The following is an 11,527-nucleotide window of genomic DNA, read 5'->3' on the forward strand; positions in this document are numbered from 1 at the left end:
ATCACTGAATTTTTTCCAGCCTACTTGTAATTTTCCCCGCTCGTCTCAGGTCCTTTTCGGGAGCCACTTCCACTTTGCATTTAGTCTTCTTCTATGTTTATGTTTTTACGGGACATATCGATAATTCTAAAACACTGCATATAAAAGGCTGTTCCGTAGTTCAAGAATCGGGAACTACGCCTGTATGATAGTCTTATCTTGTGGCTTCTAAATTTTTCCAAAAAAGAGAAAGCCCTTCACCTTTATACCCTATAAGCCTTCCTGATTCCTTTGCAGGGGGACTAATAAGGAAAGAAAGTATCTCCTAAGTTTTCCTCGACCTCGTTCCCAGGGTCTCGAAGTTGAGTTTTCCTTCGATCGCCGACTCATTCAAAGGGCTTCGCCAAAGGTGAGCCTGCTTGCATGCTGTCAAAGTTAAATTGTTAATCGGTTCCCTTTTGTGCGCGTGGAAATATCAAATATGTTGTGTTCTGACGCTGTTTGAACGTCCGCTGAAAATTCTGCGCGTTAACAGATACAATGAATTTGTAGTCCCATGAACAGCTAACAGAAACAGTATACATTGTACTTGGCAAAGCATCATGGGAGCGCATTCTTGTCATTCAAAATAGACATATCAAACACCTGTAGTGAACAATTGCGTTCGTCGACCCATCTTTATCATTTGATCAATCTTTCTATTAATCTATTAATGCGTTGTTTTGACGTAAGGTTATAAGTCGTAGCCTCTGGGCTGATTCGAACTTCGAATCAACACAAAATGATATATTTTGGGAAAATTAACCGAACGTGATTCAAATAGGCAGTTGGTTAAAATGCAGCTGCAGTGTAGAACAATTCGAGAAGGAGGAAACAAGTTGTTGAAAGCCATACACCGTTGGAAAACGAAGAGAAATGACGCTTTATCTTATATAGAGACGTCCTTTCGTGTTTCTCTTTTATGGTCTTTTATTATTACCAATCGACGGAAATAAAACGAGCGTAAAACTGTATCTTTTCTCAGGCCCAAATGAAACGCGAGATGAGCTAAACGAGAGAGGACTGGGGAGAGTCAGTTCAACGACTTTTCCTTTACATAGAGGCTGGGGAGAGACAAATGCGATATTTCTCAGTTTTTTGTAAACAATTTAACTGAACGCGAATTAAAACGAGAAAGAGGAAAGTTAAAATACAATTATTAGGTGTAGAAAAATTTATTATACACCAATATTGATAACTTTTTTAGAGTTGAAAGGTTTTAAACTATAAATTGAAAGGTTTTAAGTAAATTTTTCATACAGTAAAAGAAAAATGTGCCTTTTGAAATCAAAAGGAAAATTAAGTTAGTTGCTCTTGTAATTGTTATAATCAAAAGATGCGCTTTCTCCAAGTTGTTATACCCCAGTTCCCATTTGCACAAACAACGCAAAGTTTTCATAGTCAAATTTCAATCTTTATTTAAAAACTGCCTGGCAGCAATTATTTGTAATATATAAAACATCTTTCATTAATAAAATCTCTTCTCAAAGCTATATATACATTAATTTTCACACGTTCGAGAGACAGATAAAGAGGATCTCTCTCGTTAAAATTATTAGCGTAAAAAAATTACATTCAAGGACGTTTTGTATTGCTTATTTTCTAGCATTTGAAATTCAGTTCAATGTTATTATATTGATCACCATGGACGCCAAAGCGATGTTTTTGTCGTCGCGCTCGGAGAACTCGCTGGCGAAAAGCTGACTTTTTGTCCGTGAGCGAAAGAAGGACTGACCGGGGACGGTATCCTTGGCATTTCTGTTTGAACTGGGCTTGTGACGGGAATGGAAACAGCTGATTGGCCTGTTGGTGATGGTGGCGGTGAAGGATAAGGGATCCAGACGGCATTAGGCGCCATGGCGGGAAAACTCGGAGTCATGGCGGGAATCCCTGGCGCGTGGCTCGTGGCGACACGGCTTGTGGCGTTACCGTGGCAATATGAAGCCAAGTGAGACAGGAGTTTTTCCCTGAGTTGATCGCTTCCTTCGCTTGTCATGATATTTCTGTTGACTTCGTTTGCACACTGATTGAACCCAGCTCTGTATTCAGCAAGAGATTTGGGATCTGAAAGTTAATGAAAAGCTTCGTCAGATTCCAAGTTTGCTTGCAAATGAGACTTATGAAAGTAAACCTAAATCTTGCATCAAGAAAGACTTGTAATACGCGAAAAGCATATCAACATATTTCGTTTTCTAGAAAATAACCCTTAAAGCATTTACCAAGAGGCGACTTGTACGACTGTTTCTAATCAACTTATGAATCATTAAACAACTTGCGCTTTCCTGTATTTTAATTCTAAAAAGTGCATTCACTTTAGTAAATTGAAACTCAATCATTTATGCGGCTAACTTGTATGTGATTTAGAAACATTTCATGGAATTCTTACCTTCAGTGCAACAGTCTTTTCGTTGCATTGCTCGAAGGTATGTTACAGTCATTTCAAGGACATCAGCTTTCTCCATCTTGGAATAGCGAGAAGCCTGGATAAAAAGGAATAAAAAGTTTAGCTTAAGTTGTTGAAGTTACGACTTAGCAGAAAAAATTTACATAAAGTGATATTAACTTTCCAAATGACTCAAAATGCCGACTTGAGCTAAAATTTTAGTTCATGATTCATAACAATGTTATGAATGGTTGGAGTCTCCAGGTTTTGCTCAGTTTTCTTGCCAGGATAATAAATGTTTAAGTAGTGAAATAATATTCATACTTACATCTTTTTGAAGTAGGTCCAATACAAGACTCTTCAGTTCATGTAAGCTGTCGTTGATTCTAGCTCGGCGCATTCTTTCCATCAAAGGTTTCTTGACCTGGAAAGGAACAAAAATTTAAACTTTTAGCAACAAGTTTTGAAAAGTTCAGTTACAACTTTTACAACTTTCAACTTTGCGTTTTATGTTGTGGTAAAAAGTGAAAAATTTGTCAAATTTAAATGCCTACCTTTCGTCTATCGGAGAGAATCTTGCCAACATAAATCGCACTGTCGAAGCATTCAACGGCCATGTTTTTGAAAGTTTTAAGATTGAGTTTTCCAAAGGAACTTTGTCGGAGATGTTGACTCGGCGAGTGTTTGTCGCGAACTGTCCGACATGCATGATGCGATCGCATTTATATTCATCAATCGTGGGAAAATATCGGGGTCGTGTGCCGACATTAGATGAGTTTTATTTACAAACACCTGTCCTCTGACAATCGGCTTGCTGCCCGAACAATGCTGGCTTCATACACAAAGCCACAACCGTGGGAACAGTCGCCTCTGATTGGCTAAGCGCTTAGAGTCGCACGATAACCGTCGTTTGCATTGTTTCCCGCCTTCAGCGGCGCGTGAAGAGCGCGTGAATTACGTGCCACTTGAGTGATTAAAATAACGTGGGTTATACGCTTTTTGCCTATGTTTAACAAGGAATCCTCGCTTAGACCACAGAGTAGAATAAAACTGGGTAGATAGAAATGACCAGTACGAGATATAAACGGAAGAAACACGTTATATTTTATGAGTTTTAGCATAGTTAGACTATGGTTTTAGTGAGGCCCTGTTAGGGTAGGTATACCTGTCTCCGGTCTCAATTTCAACGCTTGTCATGTCGCAACTAAGAATGGTCCGCATGTCGCTGTCGTTATTTCGTCATTTCGTCTAAAGACGGACGCGAGTAACAGAGCAGAAGTTTCTCAGATATTTTAATTTCTCAACCAATTAAAAAAATGCGCGAGTAACCTTGGTACACAGAGCAGGAGTTTCTCTAGTATTTTCGGGGGCACCCAACGAAAAATTTTTACTATAGGTGTCGGAACATCGTTTTTACGTTATAAGTGTCCTTTTTGTGCGATTTAAAGCCTTATTTTTAAACGCTAAGAAAAGTGTATCTTTTCGGATACGCTATCTGAACTTTCAAACTTCAGAAAAGTTTAGGGAACGAAATACTATTACCCGAATTTACACCGACGGTCTGCTAGGTGCCCCTGTATTTTAATAAGGCAGTTCTTTTTTATATATCTGGACCAATTAAAAACAAGCAGGAGTTTTTGACCTATTAAAAAACTACGTGACTCTGAACTAAGTAAACGGAGCAGGAGTTTCTCGTGCATTTTGAAAGAGCCGTTAAGATTAATTTAATTATTTGACAGATAAAAACACGACGTGTCTACCTTTAGAACACAAAAGACATGAGTAACCTAGGTACACAGAGCAGAACTTCTCCGGTATTTTAAAAAGGCAGTTAATGTTTTTTAAGTTTCGACCAAATAAAAATGTGTGGTATTAGGTATTTGGGAGTTTTTGCTTTAATTTGTTTAAAATTGTTTTTAAATAGTTGACCAAATAAAAAACGGCGTGACTCTGAACTAAGTACACAGAATAGGAGTTTTTCGTGCATTTTAAGAGAGCCGTTAAAATTAATATAATTTAATTCTTTAAGATTAATTAAAAAACGACGTGTTCTCAACTGATCAAAAATTCTCGATCGCAAAACATTACTCTACCGATTTCTCGACCTTGACGGGCGATTATTTTTGGACTGCTGTCCGCTGTTTCAGGCGGCGTTCACTGTCAATTTTTCAAAGGTGACAAGAAAACCTATTTTCAACAACAATTGCAAAATATACATTTTGTTTTTGATCTTATGCTTTGTTTGCTGTATCGAAATTAGGCAAATGCCTGTCAATTCCTCCCATACGGATTTTTTTTAAATTGGATCAAGAATATTAGTTTAGATACCAAATGAGAAATCGGTAACCGGTAACCGGTAACCAGGCCAACTAGTGGTTTGATCTCGCTCGGCTGAAATGACATCTGGGCTTACTTGTCGTATTACCTTATACTTTGTTATTCTTTATCAGGATGAAGTACGTTAGTTGGTTGCCAGCTCAGTGATTATAACAACAACATTCCCGCTCTCCCGCTCTCCCGCTCTCCCGCTCTAATGCAAACCCTCATTAGTTTAGCCTTTATTTGTTCTTTTCAACTTTTCGTCCGTTTAAAAGCCTGAAATGCATAATGTCTTCAAAATTATGGCGAAGCAGCCCACATAATGTTTAGTGTTTACTGAACATTAAATTGGCCAATTTTTAAATGTTCACTGTTTCCTGAGAAAATACTGTTAAGTGGTTGGAGGGTTTTTCGTGAAATACACATAGTCTTTTAGCATTTTGAATTCTTTTCTGCTTTTCGAAAGTCAGTAATTAAATCACTCATGAACTTTGAGTCTCTTCTTTGGTAGTCTCCGGACATCTTCGGTAGTCTTCGGAAATTTTCAGCAGTCTTGTAGAATCTTCGGAAGTCTTCGAAAATCTTTTGAAATGATCGGAAATCGTCGGAAAATGGTTGAAAAAATCTTGATATACTTAACGAAATACTATTTTCCTTTTTGGAGCCGATTTTGTTTCTTTCTGGATAAAATTTACTGTTACTGTGATTTTTTTTACTGTTAGTGTTAAAATGCCTAAAATTTAACCGTTTCATGTTACTGCTTAGTTCCTTGCCCCCGGGTGAGGAATAGGGCCGGACAGAGCCAAAAAATTAAGTGTTTAGTGTTATCGAGGTACCCCCAGTTAGAACCTCCTGCATGAGGCGTGAAACTGAGTGAAGCTCAGTTTTTCCTGCCTCGCACACTTAGATACTATTTCAAAAGTTCCTGTCTTAAAGAGTATTTTAAAGAGGAATGTACTCCGTCACTTTATTATAGCCCATAGAGTGTATAAAACTAAGAACAATTTTTTTAACGAATTGTAGGCTTGTGAAAGACCATCATAAACACGAACTCGTCAAAGGCATTCCTTCTTATAAAAATTATTAAATGTCAACCGTTTTTAACTGTCAAGGCAGACCACCCCTTAGGCTATATCAAGAGCCTCCTTTCACAGTTGTTGGTCCAAAAAGCATTTTGTATGTTTTCATCAAATGGACCCTTGATGCTAATTAATAAGCCTATTGAGAGTCTATTGAGGCCATTTCTTTTTCCAATGCCGTGATCAAAACAATATTATATTACTAATAGTCCGAATTTTGCATAAGGATTGTTTTGAATGACAAGCGAATGTCCGATTTGATTGCATCGCAGTCTTCGAGAAGTTTTTATTTTGTTCTCAATATTTCGAAATACTTTAATTCTATGGCTCAAGAATTTGAAAGCCACGGGTGCCGAATCGGTTTTCGGGGTCGCGTGCCTTAAATTGTTTTATTTAGCTTCCCACGCGATTTCCTCGCGTGGAAGACCCGTGCAAGCACGTGCACATGAGAAAAAAAGAGGAACAGGTTGCTCGCGGTAGAGAGGTACTAACGAAAACGTAACGAATCATTTTTATAGAGCGCAGAATTACGTATTTCTAATTTCAGCAAGTGTTCTGTGAAGCTTAGTCGAAGAGATTCCAATGCCATAACCAGGCTAGAAAACACGCTGCCACGCAGTATGAGGGTAATAAAGATTTTTACTTGTTTGAAATTGCAAAACAAAACAAAAACAGCGGGAAATTTATTAACGAGTGTTAAGCTTAACAGCAACATTCCTTTCAACAGTTTCATTTAAATTTACCCATGCATATGTGATATTTCACATGCATATGTGATATTTCCTTATTTTGATATTTCAGAAGCCTCTTTGCAAACTTGCAATGACAAAACGATATACCGGATCTTGTATTAAAAAAAAGGAAACAACAAACCGATTCGACACGTGTCCTCGACATAATTGTACGTAAACAGCGGCAACAATATAAAGTTTACAACTTCCCGTAGTTAACACTTATTAAGAACTTTCAAAGCACGTGTTGGCTTATTTTTCAGTTGAATAGCAAGTGATTTTGGCGTAACGCCTTGGAAACCAGCAGTCGATCAGTAACTGTCAGTCAAATTACCAACTCAAATCGTCTAATTTTTAAATTTCAAAATCGCAGTTCGCTGGCCTTGCCTTGAGACCTTTTCTCTGCGGGTATCCCTGAATTTTTCCAGCCTACTTGTACTTTTCCCCGCCCGTTTCAGGTCCTTTTCGGAAGCCGTTTCCACTTTGCATTTAACTTCATTCTATAGGTTTATGTTTTTACGGGACGTATTGGCTAAAACACTGCATATAAAAAACGCTGCATATGAAAGGCTCTACCATGGTTCGAGTATCGAGAATTACGCCAGGATGATAGTGTTATCTTGTGGCTTTTACAGTTGTTTTTTTTTTTTTTTTTTCGAAAAAACGGGACTCCGTTCGGCAGACTTGCAAACCGCAGCGGTTCTAGTGATTCCTTTGCATAGGGTCTAATAAGGAAAGGAAGTATCTTAAGTTTGTCTCTGCCTGATTTCAAACTTTTCAAAAGAAAACCGTGCAGTTATGAGTAGATTAGAATTTAACATTTAGCGGGAGATTTTATACTCCATGTGACCCATGGCCGTTACTGCGCATTCTTTGTTTTTCGAAAGACTTTTATTGGAAGTGGTGTCAGCCTATGTGAATAAATCACAATAACAGCCTGCGAGAAGACGCACCTTTGGGTCTCACGCTTCAACTAGTTAGCCTGCGTAGCAGGCGCCTGAGTATTTCTTGGACGCGCATTTGGGAAATGCAAAAGTTGCGAGGTCGTCTCGCAATCTCACGCCTTTCCAAAAACTACACAGGCGCACAAGTCGGCGAGCGAAACCGGATCCGGCGGCAACTGACTCGCCGCAGGCCGCTCGCTTCGCTCGATCACCGACTCATTTAAGCGGCCTCGCCAAAGGTGAGCCTCCTCGCAAGCTGTCAAAGTTATACCGACAAGTCAAATTAATCGGTTCGCTTTTGCGTGGAAAAAACAAATATGTTGTGTTTGACGCTGTTTGGACGTCCACTGAACATCGGCTAACGGTAATACACTGTTAAGAGCCAAAGTGAACCTTGTAACGACATTTCAGTGACATTATAGACTTTATTACAGCTATAAATCCTCATAGTCGTTCCTACAGCGTTAAACGTGGTGAAAATGGACATATCAAACACCTGTAGTGAACAATTAGCGTTTGATCAATCAATCAATCAATCAATCAATCGTCAATCACTTGATCAATCTTTCTATAATCTATTAATGCGTTGTTTTGACAGTAGGTTATTAGTCGTAGCCCCTGGGCTGATTCGAACTTCGAATCAACACAAAATGACATATTTTGGAAAATTAACCGAACGTGAATTTAAATGGGTGGGAAGTTAAAAAGCACTGGTCTGCAGCGTAGAACAATTCGAGAAGGAGGAAACAAGTTGTTGCAGGCCATACGTCGTTGGAAAACGAAGAGAAATGACGCTTTGTCTTATATAGAGACGTCCTCTCGTGTTTCCCTTTTATGGCCTTTAATTAATACCAATCGACGAAAATAGTTTTGGGGGGCGAACGATAAATCGAGCGTAAAACTGCATCTTTTCTAAGGGCCAAAAAGAGAGAGGACTGGGGAGAGTCAGTTCAATGAGGTTTACTTCAAAAGGCTGGGGAGGGACAATTGCGATATTTCTCAGTTTTTGTAAACAGTTTAACTGACCGCAAATTAAAACGACAAAATGGAAAGTAAAAATGCACTTGAGTGTAGAATAATTTAAAAAACACTTTTTAGATTTGAAATGGGTTTAAACTGGGACCTTGTAGCTTTTAATCAAAAGAAAAATTAAGTTAGTTACTCTTGTAATCGTTAGAATCAAAAGATTCGCTTTCTACAGGTTGTTTACCCCAGTTCGCACAAACAACGCAAAGTTTTCATATTCAAATTTCTGTCTTTATTTAAAAACTGCCTGGCAGCAATTATTTGTAATATATAAAACATCTTTCATTAATAAAATCTTTTCTCGAAGCTATATATACATTGATTTTCACACGTTCGAGAGACAGATAAACTGCGTCACTCTCGTCAAAATTATTAGCGTAAAAAAATTACATTCAATCTCGTTTTGTATTGCTTATTTTTTAGCATTGTAAATTCAGTTCAGTGTTTATTAATCACCATGGACGCCAAAGCGGTGTTTTTGTCGTCGCGCTCGGAGAACTTGCTGGCGAGTGGCAGACTTTTTGTCCGTGAGCGAACGATGGACTGACTGGGGATGGTATCCTTGGCATTTCTGTTTGAACTGGGCTTGTGACAGGAATCAAAACCGCTGATTGTCCTGTTGGTGAAGGCGGCGGTGAAGGATAAGGGATCCAGACGGCGTTTGGTGCCATGGCGGGAAAACTTGGAGTCATGGTGGGAATCCCTGGCGCGTGGCTCGTGGCGACACGGCTTGTGGCGTTACCATGGCAAAATGAAGCCAAGTGAGACAGGAGTTTTTCCCTGAGTTGATCGCTTCCTTCGCTTGTCATGATATTTCTGTTGACTTCGTTTGCACACTGATTGAATCCAGCTCTGTAGTCAGCAAGAGATTTTGGATCTGAAAGTAAATGAAAAGTTTTGTTAGATTTCAAGCTTGCTTTCAAAAGAGACTTACAAAAGTAAACCTAATTCTTGCATCGAAGACTTGTAGTAAGCGGGAAGTATTTCAACATATTTTGTTTTCTAGAAAATAACCCTTAAAGCATTTACCAAGACTTTTTCTAATCAACTCATGAAGCATTAAACAAATTACGCTTTCCTGTATTTTAATTCTAAAAAGTGCATTCACTTTAGTAAATTGAAACTTAATTATTTATGCGGCTAACTTGTATGCGATTTAGAAACATTTCATGGAATCCTTACCTTCAGTACGACAGTCTTTTCGTTGCATTGCTCGAAGGTATGTTACAGTCATTTCGAGGACATCCGCTTTCTCCATCTTAGAATAACGAGAAGCCTGGATAAAAAGGAATAAAAAGTTTAGCTAAAGTTGTTCAACTTATAACTAAAGCAAAAGAAATTTACATAAAGTAATATCAACTTTCCAAATGACTCAAAATGCCGATTCGAGCTAACATTTTAGTTCATGAATCATAACAATGTTATGAAGGGTTGGAGTCTCAAGGTTTTCTTCGGTTTTCTTGCCAAATTAAATATGTTTACGAAGTAAAATAATTAATACTTACATCTTTTTGAAGTAGGTCCAATACAAGACTCTTAAGTTCGTTTAAGCTGTCGTTGATTCTTGCTCGGCGCATTTTTTCCATCAAAGGCTTCTTGGCCTGGAAGGAAACAAAAATTCAAACTTTTAGCAACAAGTTTTGAAAAGTTCAATTACAACTTTTACAACTTTACAACTTTGCGTTTTATGTTGTGGTAAAAAGTGATAAATTTAAATGCCTACCTTTCGTCTATCGAAAAGAATCTTGCCAACATAAATCGCACTGTCTACGCATTCAACGGCCATGTTTTTGAAAGTTTAAGATTGAGTTTTCCAAAGGAAGTTTGTCGGAGATGTTGACTCGGCGAGTGTTTGTCGCGAACTGTCCGACATGCATGATGCGATCGCATTTATATTCATCAATCGTGGGAAAATATCGGGGTCGTGTGCCGACATTAGATGAGTTTTATTTACAAACACCTGTCCTCTGACAATCGGCTTGCTGCCCGAACAATGCTGGCTTCATACACAAAGCCACAACCGTGGGAACAGTCGCCTCTGATTGGCTAAGCGCTTAGAGTCGCACGATAACCGTCGTTTGCATTGTTTCCCGCCTTCAGCGGCGCGTGAAGAGCGTGAGACCAGGCGAATGTGATTGGCTGAGGCGCGCGTGATTCACTTCATATAATTATGGCTGCGCTACTTGTACATTCAAACTTTTAAAACAAAAGCAAAATGACAATCCCGGGCTCTTGAAATCGGACATCGAGGCCATTTTAGCACGTGCCTTAATTGACGCGACACTCTTATGGCTTTTATCAAACTAGACTCTCTTTTCCCTACGTTGCTTTTAGTTTTTAAGTCCTCTAATAAGTTTTATATTGACCGTTTTAGAAAGTTTAAGTCGTTCTCTTGCAATCCACGTGCTGCATAAAACATAACAGGTATTGTTTTCATTGTTTGCCCCGTTCTTTATCAGTTTATCTTTCTTTACACTTAAATCGCGCTTTGTAAGCACCATTTCAATAACAAAAGAAGGTGAAAATTTCCCACGGTAGAACGAGTCGCCAACTAAATGTGAAATAAACGACATTCCCTTGGTGCAGCACGTATTGAACACGGCGCCAGGTGGAGTTCTATTTGTTTTGCTGTAATAATCGTAATAGAATCACTAATACGGATTTACGCTTGACAATTACAAGTATCTTGACCAAATTGAATCTATTTTTCTCAATTTGGTCAACCGGTGCACTGAAATTTTCTATCGAAGGCGCATAAAAAATTTCGCCGTTTTGGTTAAATTTCAGTAGCTTCAAAAATAATAAAAGAAACGTTTTGAAGTTTTAACAGAAAATAAATAAGGCACAAACACAGGGGCCAGATCAAATATGGATGAATTTTAAATAGGATCAAGCGCAAATTAAATCATGGTTGAACTCAAAAACAAAAAGCACCTTTACTATTTTTGTATCCACACTGGCTGTATACCTTCGGAAGAGCAATACAGTCAAAATACCGAGTGAGGAGCATTGCGGATTTATGGTTGA

The 11,527-nt window shown here is 38.4% G+C and overlaps 2 protein-coding genes across 2 annotated transcripts; both read right to left on the minus strand.

Moving 5' to 3' along the window:
- Positions 1 to 1,416: 1,416 nt before the first annotated feature.
- Positions 1,417 to 3,366, minus strand: LOC144667491 (transcription factor HES-4-like). The gene is made up of 4 exons (XM_078528912.1): positions 2,956 to 3,366; positions 2,730 to 2,825; positions 2,405 to 2,498; positions 1,417 to 2,082 (listed from the first exon to the last, which is right to left on the minus strand). The coding sequence occupies exons 1-4, from the start codon at positions 3,121 to 3,123 to the stop codon at positions 1,658 to 1,660; spliced, it is 783 nt and encodes a 260-aa protein (XP_078385038.1). The 5' UTR covers positions 3,124 to 3,366; the 3' UTR covers positions 1,417 to 1,657.
- A 5,343-nt stretch (positions 3,367 to 8,709) lies between these two features.
- LOC144667379 (transcription factor HES-1-A-like) lies at positions 8,710 to 11,208 on the minus strand. Its single transcript, XM_078528773.1, has 4 exons — positions 10,224 to 11,208; positions 10,006 to 10,101; positions 9,683 to 9,776; positions 8,710 to 9,377 (listed from the first exon to the last, which is right to left on the minus strand). The coding sequence occupies exons 1-4, from the start codon at positions 10,284 to 10,286 to the stop codon at positions 8,953 to 8,955; spliced, it is 678 nt and encodes a 225-aa protein (XP_078384899.1). The 5' UTR covers positions 10,287 to 11,208; the 3' UTR covers positions 8,710 to 8,952.
- Between the last annotated feature and the right edge of the window lie 319 nt (positions 11,209 to 11,527).

Source organism: Oculina patagonica, chromosome 10 (assembly GCF_052425735.1).
Source record: "Oculina patagonica isolate OP01 chromosome 10, crgOcupat, whole genome shotgun sequence".
NCBI lineage: Eukaryota > Metazoa > Cnidaria > Anthozoa > Scleractinia > Oculinidae > Oculina > Oculina patagonica.